The sequence below is a fragment of the Trachurus japonicus genome, chromosome 13 (assembly GCF_045865225.1).
Source record: "Trachurus japonicus isolate A0001 chromosome 13, Traja_1.0".
Classification (NCBI taxonomy): Eukaryota; Metazoa; Chordata; class Actinopteri; order Carangiformes; family Carangidae; genus Trachurus; species Trachurus japonicus.
In genome coordinates, this window is record NC_140919.1 from 6,959,673 (window position 1) to 6,976,326 (window position 16,654).

The 16,654-nt window shown below is 41.2% G+C and overlaps 1 protein-coding gene across 1 annotated transcript in view; it reads left to right on the forward strand.

The window, feature by feature from the left end:
• Nucleotides 1-16,654, forward strand: part of gdpd4a (glycerophosphodiester phosphodiesterase domain containing 4a) — a 181,627-nt gene that overhangs the window by 152,421 nt on the left and 12,552 nt on the right. Inside the window, exons 12-14 of the mRNA XM_085794752.1 lie at nucleotides 3,945-4,163; nucleotides 4,281-4,438; nucleotides 5,615-5,762. Of these exons, the coding sequence (XP_085650878.1) occupies nucleotides 3,945-4,163; nucleotides 4,281-4,438; nucleotides 5,615-5,762 (525 nt within the window). The remainder of the gene's footprint in view (nucleotides 1-3,944; nucleotides 4,164-4,280; nucleotides 4,439-5,614; nucleotides 5,763-16,654) is intronic.

Consider the following 16,654-nt stretch of genomic DNA (forward strand, 5'->3'; position numbering starts at 1 on the left):
TTTTTTAGAAAAACAGAAATGCCCCCCTTTCTACCTTGCGACGGCAAGAAAAGTTTTTGCCCTACAAACATTTAATGCACATTGGCTCGCTCAGGAAGGTCTCCTTGCCCCGATGGTCAGGACAGCACATTCTGATAAGAGTTACGGTTCTCTTTTTCTGGGCTGTTTTGGGAAGCTGCACAGAGCTCAAATCTCTCTGCTCTGCTCTGCTCTGTGTGCAGTTGGTCCAGCTGTAGTGGCCAGCTCGTTATCATGTCTATTAATAGAACAAGTGCAGGTGCAGCCTGGCCGCTCGTTAAGATGTTTTTAAACACAGCCCCACACACACACATGATAAACCAGACTGACAGAGGATGTCCACGCACAAACACAGGCATCACACTCACACAGACAGACACACACAGACACTCACACACAGTCACACATGCACACATACACAAACAAACAAACAGACACAACACAACACTGTTCCACACAGTAAAATCTAAGCATGGTAGTCGCCATGGTAACTTCTGAGGGCAGGCTGCCACGCAGGTGTAATCAATCAGATCATTAGGGAGAGAGGAGTTCTGTGGCGCTTATCAACAGTTTTACTTTCTGCACATGTACACACAGACAGAGAGACCGTCAGACTCACACACCCAGACACACACACACAGGTTTTCAGCTCAAATTCATCAGCCTCTCAATTATTTTATACTTTTGATGTAAACATCTCCAACAATTTATATTTTTCTCATGAATTTCAGTTCAGACATTTAACCTTTCCACCTCTATAAATAGTAGTGTAATTCCAGGTGGAGCCTAGGACATAGGATCTATCTATCTATCTATCTATCTATCTATCTATCTATCTATCTATCTATCTATCTATCTATCTATCTATCTATCTATCTATCTATCTATCTATCTATCTATCTATCTATCTATCTATCTATCTATCTATACCCCTCCCTATTTGTTAACCCCTCTGATCTATCTATCTATCTATCTATCTATCTATCTATCTATCTATCTATCTATCTATCTATCTATCTATCTATCTATCTATCTATCTATCTATCTATCTATCTATCTGTACCCCTCCCTATTTTTTAACCCCTCTGATCTATCTATTCTTTCTTTCTTTCTTTCTTTCACTCCATTTCTGTCTTTTTACTTCTTTGTTTGCTTGATTGTTTCTTTCTTTCTTTCTTTCTACTCCTTTTCTCTTCCTTTGTTTTTCTTTCTTTCTTTCTTTCACTCCATTTATGTCTTTTTACTTGTTTGTTTGTTTGTTTGTTTGTTTGTTTGTTTGTTTGTTTGTTTGTTTGTTTGTTTGTTTGTTTGTTTGTTTCTTTCTTTCTTTCTTTCTTCAGCTCATTCAGCATTGCATTCACACCATTTCCATTCTTGGAAATGCTTTTTCTAGTTCTCCTTCCTCTTCCGGACGATTTTCGATTCGCTACTAGTCCTGCAACTCAAAGAGTTGCAGGACAAATTATATATCAAAATGTGCGTCTTGATCGGGATCGGTATGCTATTACTTTTCTCAACAGTTTCTGAATTTTTCGCGACGTAAGTCGCGAAAAACTGCTCAAAATTTTGCATTGAAGTCTATGGGACGGGCGAAAAAAAAAGAGCGAAAAAGACCAATCATTGGAGTTTAACAAACGTCTACTGCTCAGGCATACTTTCACCTAGAGATTCCATTTAAACTTTAAACAGTAGACACAAGTTTTGTGTATTGTCGTATTACTCCACGTTTTGATAGGTCATATAGTTTTTGATCAATCCATGATCAATGACCATGATCATTTTTGGAGAAATTATTAGATTATAATGGGTGTGTATTGCACGGAATGTTCGTGTCAGAGTGGGTGACATCATCGGTTAGAGTGGGAGAGATGCCAGAAAAACTCCAGATTTTTTCTCTATCCAAACTCCAAACGGCCACAATTTACACTCTACACACATAATTTCGGCCACGGTTGTAGACGAGCTCATCCTTGATCTCTTAATCTGCTCAAAATATCAGAGAGACTTACAGAATTTAAACTCTGAGCCTCTAAGTGCGGCCACGTTTGTCTCTGCTCCTCATTGAGTCCAATACAAATATTTTCTGAGAGGAGCAGAACGGCCTGATGTTTTAAAACTGCCAGCGTCGCCAAAATATTTACTGTAGAAACACCAAATCGTACCGAAATTTTCAGGAAGTCCTTAGAGCAATGTGATCTGTGTTTTGTTCTGATAGGAGTTACCGTTTTCTCACCCTAAGCCTAAATGTGAGACCGGTGCAGAGGCAGAAAATGGCTCTTTTTCTCCACGTTTCTGTCTGTCTCAGCCTGCGGGGGCCCCTATCGCCGTGGTAACCTCTTTGATCCTCCGGCCAGAGCTCGTTAACTTCATAAACAATCCACCTGGCCCTCGTTTAAATGTTTATAAACACAGACACAGCTAAATCAGACTGACACAGGATGCAGCTACTAACTAACTATGTGTCAAGTCAGTCACACACACACACACAGACTCTAGAGCCAGCTTCATGTGATTACAGTCACACACACACACACACACACACACACACACACACACACACACACACACACACAGTTAACCTAATGTGGTTACAGCTCCTCCATATCAGTGCTTATAGAAAGATGATCATGTGTCTGTCTGATCAGCTCTGTCTTGACCTTAAGATCGTGGGTTTGATTCCCATGTTGACAGAGATGGCACAACCCACAGTAGCTCCCGTGGCCCATTCAAAATTTCCCGAGAGGAAATTTTCTAGTTTATTTACTTATTGATTTATTAGAGGGCGAGAGGCCGCATCGTCACTCGACCATAACAAATAAAACTGAAAACAAATAAACTATCATCTCTCACAGCAAGCACTATGATGCCGAGGCTGATTGTGGTTTGATGTGAGAGATGATAGTTTATTTGTTTTCAGTTTTATTTGTTATGGTCGCGTGACGATGCGGCCGCTCCGCTAATAAATCAATAAGTAAATAAATATAGCGGATCATCGCAACGGCACAGTGTGTATTGTCAACATAGCAGCGACATGCAGTCATCACTGTCCTGCTCTTGGGACATCCACGGCTGCTTTTTTGTCTCAGTCCCTCCCTGGTTTCATCTGTGTTAATTCAGTCAGGTTGAGTTTCCATTACGCATGCCGACAGCCTTTGATCTGTCATCAGTGTGACGGGACAATCGATATAGATATACGTGTATGTGCTGATTCAGATAGTTACAATAAATAGGGGTTATTGTGATTATTATTATTATTATTATTATTATTATTATTATTTATTGCATTTAAATGTGCCTGGAACTGTGGAAACCTGCCTGTGAGGTCTTGGTGACGTGGGCGCACTGCGAGCTGGGCAGTCCGCTGGCTGCGCTTCGCCTTGCGCTGAGAGTAGACCAGGTTGGAGCTGGCGAGCTTTCGGCGCACTCTCCGCGCGGTCTATCGGCAACAAATTGTCACTGCGCCAAGGTGAATCTGTCGACACCTCCCCCTGCTGCGCGACCACTCCCATCTCGGCGCACAGCAGTCTGCCAATTTATCAAATCCGCTGCGCACGTTGTTGCACTGGAGGAAAATGCCACTGCGCCGGATGCGCCAGGGCTCACCTCGCTGCGCCCCCCTGAGTTGCGCCAGGAAAATAGAGCCCACCGCCTCCACACAGCACCCTGTATGTTCTGTGCTTGCACCAGATGCAATAAAGCTGTGTTTCTACTACGTGCTACCGGCTCGACTCTGCCTTTTTGCGTTTCCATTACATAAAAGCAGAGCCACCAAAGTACATGGAGGTTGTCAAAACTTTTATATTTCTCCAAATATTTTCCAATTTGATGCATTTTTTTCCTCATCAAAAAATCACAGCTATGTTTAGTTGTTTTGTTTTTTTTATATGAATTTTCAGAATGAGTAAAAATGTGTGACTCTCTTCCAGAGGGATCCTTTTGGTACGGTGTCATCCCTGTCTGAGGTGGACCGCCTGCAGGCCCAGAACCAGTCTGTTCCCTCACTGGCCCAGTTTCTGGAGGTAGCTGCCCCAAGTGGCAGACTAGTGCTTTTTGACCTGCGTAGGCCACCGTATGGACATCCTTACAGTCAGTCATATATCAACACCACACTGCAGGTGGTGCAAGCCCATATTAACTCCTCACAGGTAACTGGACATCATTTCACATCCACTATTAGTAGAAGGTGTTATAGTATTGTATTGAATTGTAAACTGGTGACCATGTGTGTGTGTGTGTGTGTGTGTGTGTGTGTGTGTGTGTAGGTGCTGTGGCTTCCCTCTGAGGACAGGGACCTGGTCCAGGCTGTGGACCCAGAGCTGCAGCAGACCTCAGGAGAAAAGGCTTCTATTCAGGAGCTGACAGACAGCCGCATCACCACACTCAACCTGCACTATAGCACCATGTCACAACAACAGATCAGGTGCGCACACACACACACACACACACACACACATTCACACGACACAACCACTGCTTTAAAATGGTATATGTAAGTTTCAGTTCCATAGCTTCAGTGTTCAGCATCACACTGTGTTTCTTTACTCACAGAGAATGTCTGCAGCCTTTATTCTATTTCCTCCACTGAAGTCACCATGCCAACCAGTCTGCCCTGAACAAGTAACTCTGCCTCTCACTTTTAGGGGCTCACCATTTTAATATGCATTACTTCCACACACAGCAGACATACCCTGTAATTACATGTACTGAATCATATTATGGATGGAAATTAGCCTGTGGCTACAATCTGGCTTGTTTACGATTTTGTTTCGTTCATGAACTTGCACTGTCCCACTTTAAATAAATTGAATTGAATTGAATAACTTCACTTTAAACTAACCTTAGTTCATTTATGGATGTGCAACATGTTTACTAGTGTCAGTTTAAGTCACTAGTTTTTTTCGGAAATAATGCCCGACCCCATCCCTATTCCCAATGTCAACATTGGCACATGTACCTGTAGTGAAAACCACACCCTCTCCCCGTGACGGCTGTGGAGTGGACGTGGTTTACACATCTTATTTGCATTTCAAGGTGCAGACACAGAAATAGAGCTCTGGAGAGACACTTTTAGATTGCCGAGATGTAGAGCTGCAGATTGATTTGGGGACAATTCATGACAAATACAATATGGTTGGACAACTTAGACCCATGTGAAATGGTTGAAAAACAGCATAATATGGGACCTTTAATGCTAAAGGTTGCCGACCCCTGGTTTAAGTTTATGTGAAAGGTTTAAGAATTTCTCAGAAACTCAGTACCAAGAGTCGGAACAAAGTAGATGAAACCACAAAATACGGTAGCTACAATAAAATCTGTGCATCAAAACAGCTTTTGATAAAGCAGCACTTCTATCTACTGTTCACTGCTGCACGCTATGCTCTGTAAGTAGTAGTACGTGGTTTTGGGGTGGTTTATAATTAACCACCACACAATATTATAGATTTCCAGTTTTGTATAATCCATCGAAGAATAGTTTACTGAGTTTACAAAGATTGCCCTCTGTCTCCGGAGCTCTTTGTGTGTATGAGAGAGATGGAGATGGGATTTAAATACTGCTATTGTGATGACTTCCTTCATCTCTTCACTGTCTCAACAGTAAGTACCAGTCAGTCAACATCAGTACTAATCTGTATGTGATCAGCCAGCCGTGGCTCTACACTCTGGCCTGGTGTGCTGGAGCTCAGTCTGTCACCACCAACTCCATCCACATCCTGTCCAGCATCAACAAGCCACTGTTCCTCATGGTAAGATGAAGAAACATGTCTCTCTTTGGGGTTAGGCTGCTTGTATCATGGTCTGTTGTGTCTGCAGTCTGAGCTGTCAGTGCAGTTACTGGATTCAAACATGAGTTGTGTTATTTGAAACAACCTTCACCAGCTGGGGAAAAAAGGGTTACTCTGTCTGATTGTGTTTCTGTAGCAAAGTATCTCTTCAATGTTCGGTGTTAAAGGGATAGTAGCATTTTTTTAAAGTGGGGTTGTATGATCTACAAATAGCCCCTAAGTACTTTAATTGCAGTAGAAGACTCTCTGCACTCCTCCCGTTAGCAACGCCAGCCCATAGCCCTGCCCAGAGATTTTTAACATACAGTGTGACCCAAAGAAACGGCCTATTTTCGTGGCCTAAAAGAGGTTTTATCTGAAAAAAATTTGTTTGCTATAATATAATTTTTTCCAGCCCCTCAAAGTGCAGGAAAAACGCAGTTTTTATTTGGACCTAACCAACTCACGTATCCCTCCGCCCATGGTTAGTGCCAGAGGCGGTCCTGGCTAGTTTTACGCCCTGCCCCCCCCCCCCCCCCCCAAAAAAAAAAAAAAACACCAACAAACAAACACAAGAATATTATAATCACTGTTGGGGAGGTTTCTTTTAAAATGTATTCCCCTACAGATTACCGATTACATGTCCCAAAATCTGCAATCTGTAATGCATTTCGTTAACTCAAGTAAAGTTATGTATTCTGAATACTTTCTGGATTTCTTTTAGCGTATTTCAAAATCACCTGCCTGAGCACCTTTAACACTGAATTTGATCTCACACATGATCTTATAGGCTACCGTGGCTCCTTTAAATTAAATCATCAATAAATGTGTTTGAATTTGTCCAACCACAGTTTAATTTGTTATTGATCATCCAGCCATATTTAAATTATTTTTTTAACGTGACGTGCATGTTTTGTGTTGAGATGCGGCTGGAGATGAGCCAGCTTCATGCCACTGTTTGCTAACTTCTCCCCACAGAAGAAAAAAAAAAAAAAACACGATGGCTCGAGTCGTCAACTCGTGGACGTAAATCCCTTCATCACAAATGTGTCTGAATACTGTCGGGATTTTACCGGCGCTGGTTTCGCCTTTAAAAAAAAATATTTTTTTAATCACTTATCCCTCCGTGGTTTAGCAGCGCTGCTACTGCTACACATCAACCCCGACTCCGTTGTTTGATTGACAGGCGATGCCGGCAAATGCCAGGTTGGGTTAAACCATCTGGTGGGGGGGGGGGGGGGGGGGGGGGGGGGGGCTCGGTTAAGTAAAAAAAAACATTTACAGATTATGGTTGTTTGATCAGCGTGAGATTTTTTTTAAAGCCGAAGTAGTTCCTCTGTGGCTGTGACAATTTCTCCGTACATGTTATTCACCAGCTCAACCCAGGCATGCAGCTTGTTTGGTACAACTGCAAAACAGCCCCCCCCCCCCCTCAAACAATGTCGCGCGGCGCGACGTTCCGCCGCTCTGTGTTCCCAACGTTTTGTACGCTACACACTCACCGGTATTGGGGTATATGAAAAATTCATATCATAAAAAAAAATATCACCGGTATTCGGTATGAACCGGTATACCGCCCAGCCCTACTACTATCCCTTTAAAATCTGTTTTTCACAATGATCAAATATGAAGAGTCATAGTAGTAGGTTTGTTACCTTTATTTGTCGGTGCAAGCTATTTTTAGAACGGCGGAGCAGAGCCGTGAGCTGCTCAGAGCTACGCTACAGAGGCTCATGGGATTTCTTGGTTTCCCTCATCAAACTCATCAAATACATAATCCAACAACTCCACAACGCTCTGGTGGACAAGTTGTGACCTGCACATTCACCACGCTATGAGATAATAACACAACGTTACCAGACAGAGTTGTTTTAGAGGGAAATTCATGCAAAAACGCTGATGCGCGTTGCCTTCAGGGACAGTTTTTCATCAAACAGTCTCTGTATTTCCCTCAAAAACAACTCTATCTGGTAACGTTGTGTTATTATCTCATAGCGTGGTGAATGTAACACTCTGCTCTGAAAACACAGCACGTCTAACTAGATCTGTTACGAGGGGTGAGTGTAGTATTCCTCAACGTAGAACTCAGTTTGGCAGCCCTTTTTTTCATGTGTGGCCATGAGTCCTTCCCACAGAACTTATTCCATGTACAAATCCTCACACATTCCCATGCTTGTCAAAGCGCTGGTTACAGAGTAAGCAAGTTTGCACACATTGTTGAGTTACATATGAGTGTGTGTATGTGTCTGGTTATGAGTGTGTAGGGGAGGAAATATTCATCAATATTTAACAATATCTCCCCAATACGTGTCTTGTCTTTCCGGTGTTAAGATGAGGTTTTCAAAATAAAGTAAAGTAAATACTCGTTTAATCTGACTCCATTTAAAAATAACTTTACTCTTTAAAAGTTAAAAGTTAATCAATCATTTAAAATATAAACATTTTAAGAATCAATTCTATTGTTAAGAAATCTGGAATCAGTCTTAGTTCAGTGATGGTATAGATTATTAAAACCACTCAGTGACCTTCTTAACATAGAAGAATAGCCCTGATGCCTGGGTTGAAGTATTCAGAGGTATAAGAACATGATACTCAATCTTATCTGTTCAACTCAGAGGTTAAGGGTGTGAATAGCGCCCAGTGAAACTTACCATTTAACTAAGATCTTTTAGACTAACTTAGTTCAGGGATGGCAGATATAGACTTAAACTATCCAGTGACCTTCTTAACATAGAAGAACAGCCCAGACACCTAGGTTGAGATATTCAGAGGTCATAAAATATAACTCAATGGTTAAAGGACATGATACTCAATCTTTTCTATTCAACTCAGAGGTTAAGGGTATGAATGTTACCAAATGAAACTTACCATATAACTAAAGACCAAATAAATATTCAATAACAGATTCTTAACTATTTAGAACAAAGTCTCAATAAGGCAATATTAGAAATGAAGGGTTAACATTCCAGTTTATTGTGATGTACAAAATAAACAAACTATAGCAAATAGTAACAATACTTAAGAAACAGATAATGCAACACACTCGATGTGTGGGAGCTCTGGTAAGCAGATCAACTCAAAGTGAGGTTCTTGCTCTTTCCCTTAAATATCCAACCAGAACAGAAACACCTCTAATTCACATAACAATTGGGACTTTGCATGGAGATACCATTCGCATCTGGAGACCTTTGATCATCAGGGGGTCTTTTCATACTATGACAATGAATCACCTACACCTTTGTACTTCTCGCACTGAGACACTTGAGTGATTAGAGACAGTCATCAAATGGTGAAACTCTAACAAAGATAATTGATTAAATCACTAATAACCAAAAGGTGTAAATACACAAAGAGGTTACATCCAGGCTGAGGTAAAACTTCCATTGTTTCAGAGACAACATTTCAGGGTGGGGGTCTGACTGTCTTACAGTTTCCCCCCTTTGGCCCCTGAGAGCCATCTGGGAAAAAACAAAAACAAACACAGAACAAAACGATAGGGGTCAAATTGAAAATTGACAGTTCATACCCACACCCATAGTTCTATCATTTCAGTCTTTGCAGATCTGGTAGTTGCAGGGGGCTGAGTTCCAGGGCAGTGTGTGTGACTCTGTGTAGAGAATGGAGGTCACATCGGATGTAGCAACACTGGATTAGGGTGGCAATGAATATGACTGTGTTGGCAATCACACATCCCTTGAACACCCAGTCCCACCAAGTGTATGCATACTGTGCTGAGCGTGTAGATGATCTGGACAGGTCAAACCCCGTAGGGAAGAGTTCATTTTACTGGTAACACACCACTGTGTGTATGACATCTGGATGGAGTCTGAGTATCCATGTAGAGACGGGACGTTGATGAGCTTGGAATCATTTGAAAGGTTTGAGGGTGTTACAAGTACAGATTATATAACTGTATTTCATGACAACATGTGCGAGAAGTAAACAAGGTCTCAATGTTTCTTAATGTCATATACCCCATGATACGGTCCCATTGTATCATCTGATTCTTCACCACACTGCCTATTGCGCATATGGTGGTGGAATTTGGAAAAAACCTGTTCTGGGTGAATAAGTGGAAAAGTGACAAAGAACCCAAAACATACAGTACATTCATTGTTATTATACATCATTAAAGTAGAGAACAGTTCTGAATAATTGATATCTTTATCAATTAAATCGTTTAGGACATGCCTAGGGGTCTTTACAGACAGGTTAGTCTTTTGGAAAGAAATTAAAATTAAATGAAAAACAAACTGTGTGTGAGATTATGGAGATTTGGAAGATAACTCATATAACTGGCTCTGTTATGAGTGGGGAGATGGGTAGATCTCTCTCTACAGTGAATGTTGAAATTTATCATTTGGTTCTGGTGCTAATCCGGGGGGTCATGTTTGTGATTGTTTTGGAAGAAGCGTGATGTTGGGTGTACATGGCCCCTTAGAACATTTCCATATCCATCTCCCGTGCAGTTGTGAATAAGTGGGACTCGATGGCCTAGTTGTGTGTAGGTTGTTCTGAATAGTTTCCTGACATCAGGAGTCCCTGGGATGGCAATGGAAAATGTGTGAGATGGTTGTTTCGGTCTGATCATATTTAGAAGGGTGCTCCAAACAGAGGGATAATTTGGTTCCCTGAGACCAGTGCCACAATTCTTGCAAGCTGGCTTGGCATCAACCCATTTTGTACCCCCCTTTTGGCACTGGTGAGTGGACCAATGAAATCCATCTGTGACATTTCTTTGTAGTCAGGTGCAAATATGACTTGACCCCAAAAAAATTCTAACAAAAGGTTTCTCAGTTGTTTTTTATAGTATTAGATGTCCTTAATAACATACTAAAAGTTTACCAAAATTTGACCACTAGAAAGGTGTTATTTTCAAGATGGCGTCCAAGATGGATAGGAAGCCTGAGGAGACACCACAGGTGAATAGGGTAAAATTTTTAACTAACAGATATCACCATGAAACTTCCCAAGTTTATCACTTACATTAAGACAAATATTTTTTGTATTACAAGTTTTGTCAAATTGTATGTTTAAATATGTAAATGAGGCAATATCTCATTAAATATGCGCTAATTTGCATATCCGAAATCTGAACAATGGATAAAAGCCACTTTCAAAATTCTTGTTTTATTTTGTTGACATACTAGAGTCAGAAGTTTTTACAGAGGGGATTTTGGATATCTCTCTTTATCACTCTGTAAATGAGAAAATACTGTCACCAGCCCTAAAAATTCAAGTTGGTCGTGTTTTTAGGAGTAAAATGTTGTATAAATCAGGCTATGAATGATATATCAACAATCCTCTCTGTAAAAACCTTCAGAATATAGAAAGGGATCAAACTGGAAGGTTTGGTGTCTGTAAGTGCTGCTGAAGTGGAGATTTCGGGCTCTTATACAACATTTTACTCCTAAAAACACGACCAACTTGAATTTTTAGGGCTGGTGACAGTATTTTCTCATTTACAGAGTGATAAAGAGAGATATCCAAAATCCCCTCTGTAAAAACTTCTGACTCTAGTATGTCAACAAAATAAAACAAGAATTTTGAAAGTGGCTTTTATCCATTGTTCAGATTTCGGATATGCAAATTAGCGCATATTTAATGAGATATTGCCTCATTTACATATTTAAACATACAATTTGACAAAACTTGTAATACAAAAAATATTTGTCTTAATGTAAGTGATAAACTTGGGAAGTTTCATGGTGATATCTGTTAGTTAAAAATTTTACCCTATTCACCTGTGGTGTCTCCTCAGGCTTCCTATCCATCTTGGACGCCATCTTGAAAATAACACCTTTCTAGTGGCCAAATTTTGGTAAACTTTTAGTATGTTATTAAGGACATCTAATACTATTAAAAACAGCTGAGAAACCTTTTGTTAGAATTTTTTTAGGGTTAGGTGTTTTTTTTTCATATATGCACCCGCCTATTGGTTTTTGGGTGGTTTAGGCATCTGTAAGACTGGTGTGGTACAAACACGTCCTTTAGGTTCAGTGGACGCTTTTTTATTCTCATTAGTCCAGTCTTTGATGTCAGAGGACTTTAACGTGCCTTTTGACAATGCACCCAGGGGTGTTACAGTACTGGCAAAGTGTGGGATCCACTCGTGGAGATAGTTCGAAGTTCCTTTCACTTTTTGAAGCGAGTTTAGCATGTGAGATTTGGACATGCCTGTAATACATTTGCACGAATTTTCAGTCAAAACTTGGGGTGGTGGATTTCCTTCAATACTCACTTCAAAGTCAGGAAGGTCACAATCATGTTCATGATTGACCCACATGTCACTGGCCCAATTCCGATTCTATTTTTCATCCCTACCCCTACCCCTAGCCCTTAACCCTTCCCCTCGCCCTACCCCTTGAAACGGAGTGTCAAGTGGTAGGGCTTGAAATTCCCCCCTAAGAAATGGGACAACCCTTCGAGATCCTCATACGTCATCAGTAGTCGTCCGTGACGTAGTAAACTGACGCCGGTATTGTTTCCGAAAGAGCTCATGATGCCGTCTCCAGCTGTAATAATCTCCCTTTCCTGGGCAATTGGATTGTTTTTTCTGCTATCTTCCGAAAAACGGAAAAATATAAGAAGAAGAAGACGCCTTCGACACCTGGGAACGCTGATGCATCAACTGGAGGTATTTACAACAGACCGAAAATGTTTTGTTGTCAAACGTTAGCCACGTTAGCCAAGTTAGCTAACATGCCAGCACGAGAACGTTACTACAGTTGTGATTTATGTTCAGTCAACTTGTTTTCATGTGTGTGTGATTGTGTGATAACGTGTGAGCTGGTATAAAAGGACGAGATACAGTTATGTTTACACATGCATTGTAAACGGAATATAAATGCTCACAATTCAGACGACATAAATTAATGAGTGTGGTTTCTTTCCTTATTCTAGAGTGATCATCCTGCTTCTTACTGCCGGCTCAACATCAACGTGCCCGTGTTGCGTCTGTGGTTCGATGTTGAAGCTGAGCTCAAGCAGGACTTTAGCCTAAGCCGAAAAGCCATGCAGGACCTGCAGAGGTTACTGCAGAGGGACCAGGACCATGGCTGGGGTAATCAGCTGGAGGTGCTGATCTACACCTATTGGCTGGCTCATGGCCTTTCCTACCGGGTTGTGTCTGCTGTGTTCAGTGTGCCAAAGACAACGGTCCACAGCATTGTCCACAGGGTAGCACAGCAAATATGGCACAACCTGCAGCGTGCCATATTTTTTCCTAAGCCAGAAGATCTCCCAGCAGTTGGACAGGGATTTGGCCAGCTAGCAGGGAGCCCGGTATTCAACACTGTTGTGGGTGCTATTGATGGCTGTCATGGTTGGATTAAACCCCCTAGTCATCACAAAATTGACTATTTAAACTACAAGGGGTTTTTCTCAATAAACATGCAAGCAATTTGTGATTCATCCGGTAAATTCCTTGATATCTGGTTCAGTTCATGACACACGGATCATGAAAAACAGCAGCTTTTTCAGGACACAACGGTACCCTCCTGCAGGTTATATCCTCCTTGGTGATGGCGGCTATCCCTGTCTGGACCAACCAGTCACACTCATCACACCGTACAGAGAGCCTGTTAATGGACAGATCCAAGCCACCTTTAACTTCCACCATTCCAAAGGACGCAGCATCATAGAGAGAGCATTTGGCATGATGAAGACGAGATGGAGATCTACCCTATTCAAGGCACTGGAAGTCCGGCCCACATTTGCACCTTTTGTGATTGCATCATGTGCCTTTTTACACAATGTGTGTATTGAAAATGGGGACATGCTGGAACCAGATGCAGATGTGTTGCAGGATATTCTGATCCCCCAACCTCCCCGTGAGCAACTGGCACATAATGAGAGATCTGGAAATGCTACAAGAGACAGACTGGCTGCCTTGGTCTCTGGCCAGTGAATGTCCCATAGCAACAAAGCTGTGAGACTGACAAGTGTGTACTGTACTGTACTACTACTGTAGCTATTACATTTTTTGTTAGAGGCACAGGTGCTTTCTTATTGCATCCATCTCAGGATTTCTTTTAATTTATTTATTTTACAAATTTTGCACATCCATATCACCTTAGTGAAGGTTGAATACAGATAATTATCTTTGTACATAGTTTGTGTGTCTCTCTATATATTTTTTTTATTTAAAATCTGTTTTGTTACCTTGAGCGGCTGTAAAAGAATTTCCTTCTTTGAAGGATGAAAGGGTTCTTATGTTGCTTATAGCCCAGATGTACAGTTTTCACTCAAGTTAATACTTTCTTTATGAATGCTTTTTTTAAATAATAAATCTGTTCATATCTCACAGAATTTGTAATTGTGGTTTGTTTTAAAATGAATTTAGGGAAAGGATTACTCCAAAATGTGAAAAAACTGTGTGCTTGCATAAAAATGTTAATAATAATGCATACAAATTAGAAAGAATGCATTTTATTATGCTATTGGCATTACCAGCAACAGTAATCAAAGTTTTTTCAACATTAATAAAATAGTATAAACATGTAAAAGGGTTAGCTGTGTGTAAACATCCACCTTCAATATTGCACATCAAACATGTAAAACAACCTGAGTATGAAACAGTACTCTTATATATTTAAATAAACATAAAAATGAACAGTGCAAAAACGGTCCCACACAACATGGTATGGATTAATTATTTCCATTTGGCATTTTCTCCACCATGCGCTCAAAAAGGCCCAAAAAACGTTCGGTTTTGGCCTCACTTTCTTCATGGCGCTTCTGCTCTTTAGCACTTTCTTCTTTCAAGAAGTAAATTAGGTTGCTGCTCTTCTTCCTCTTCTTGGGGGAAGGGGTTGGAGGGGTGGAGGTAGCTGTGATGGAGGGTGAGTTGCAGGTTGCCATGGCTGCGCCTAAGGTAGACGTGCTCCCTGAGGGAGAGGCGATGCCTGAAGTGGAGGCGATAGGGCTCAGCTGTGGGGTCTCAATTATTCTGGGCTCAACGATTTCCTGAAAGAAAGAAAAATAGAAAAAATGAGAGGGATATATATGCCAGAACTAGGTGATAAGGCCACAATAATAAAAATGTAGCATCACCAATCACATCATTCCACATAGCATTTTACTGTTTAATTTTAATGCTTTTTAGTAGCCTTACCAAAAGAATTTCAACAGGATCCTCAGCCACAAAGGATGACACCACCACAGGAGGGTCGATGGAAGGCCTGGCACCGAGCACCTCGTGCATCTCTTCAAAGAACTGCCAGGTGGCAGCCGTTGCCTCCCCATTATCAGTCCCGGATCCTGTCTTTGGAGTTTTTAGGTCCTGCAACAAACACAAATATAAAGCCCAACATTGCTAATCATTATATTATGTTTTCAGGACCATTTTATAGTGGACTAATAAGGATTAGGATGAGCTGTTATGCATCTCATTAAAATTCCTCTGATTACCTTATATATTTTTTTTAAATTTTCCCACTTTTTTGCAGCCTGCTGGGGTGTGACCTTCCCCTTAAGTCCCAGGTCGCTGAGAAACGCCCTGTATCAAAAGTAAAGTGAAATATGAGTGAAAAGTTTGAGTTATGACATAAAAGAGGGGTACAGCTGTGATATGTGAATAAAAGCACAAGTAATATGCTGTTGTAATATGCTGCCAGTGAAGACTGGCTGGTTATTTCCTTCACAAACACCCATGTCGCCTACAGTAGCAATAAAACAATAAGCAAACCAAAAAAATAAAACACAGATGTTTGTATACAGTCATGCATCCAAAGAACCAACTTACTCCCACAGTGGTTTGGCAGCACTTTTTGATTTCAGGAACCGCTGCTCGTTTTCAGCCCGGAACCTAATGAGCATCCTTGTTTGCTCAGGAGTCCCTGCAATGATAGATCACAGAAGTCAGTGAAACTTGTTCAGTGAACTTGTAATTATAAATAGCCTACACAGATTATTCAAATAGCTGTTTTCCTGCTGGCTATAATCATATAACGTTCTCACAATTATCTGGTTGAAATGCAACACTGTTGTGAAGGAATTATTCGTTCACAACCCACGTTTCATTCTTGATCAAACATATGATCCCAGCGGTGCTCTGTGACGTTAACGTTACAGTCCGTGCTACTTATATATGCTCCGGTAATTTTTACGTTACTAGGGGAGCACAAATTGCATATTTTATGGTGTCTTTTATCCGTTCAAAGCAGAAAAGCAGGCTACGGTAATATTAATAAAACGTGTCATGGTCGTGCAGAAATGAAAACAAGTTAATCGTTAACGTTACGTTAGTGACATGAGCAGATGCACGTAACGTTACACAACTAGCTGTCACGTAACATTGCAGCGACCTTAAAATAGCGGTTTTAATTTTTTTTTAACAAAAAATACTCACATTTGTAGATTTCTCTGCCTGAGGCTGTTTTCTTCGCCATTTCCCCAGCATTTCCTAGGGCATTGTGGGAAATTTCACACAGCCCTCGTTTTCTAGTGTGCCCCTGAAAAATCTCCGTTTCAAGGGCCAGATAGCCCTAGCTCTTCGCCCTCCCCTCGGTCTGAAGGGGTATGAAGTAGAATCGGGACACCACTACCACTTCACGTGAACGCGCAAAACGAAGGGTTAGGGCCAAGGGCTAGGGCTAAGGGGAGAATCGGAATTCGGCAACTGTGTTTATCAATCAGCTGTTGTGCTGGGTCAGGGGTGGTGATGGACATAATGCTTGCACAGTTTCTGACAGAATTTTTCTTAGCTGTTTTCTCTGTGATGATCTCAATCTGTTTTTCCAAACAGTTGATGACAAAGCCATGCTTTTCCATTATGTCCATGCCCAAAACTGTACCCTCGCTGTTTCCAGGTAAATACCAGAACGGCTCGGTTAACACTACTGCGCCTAAATCAAGTCGGACTGGTTTTGTAA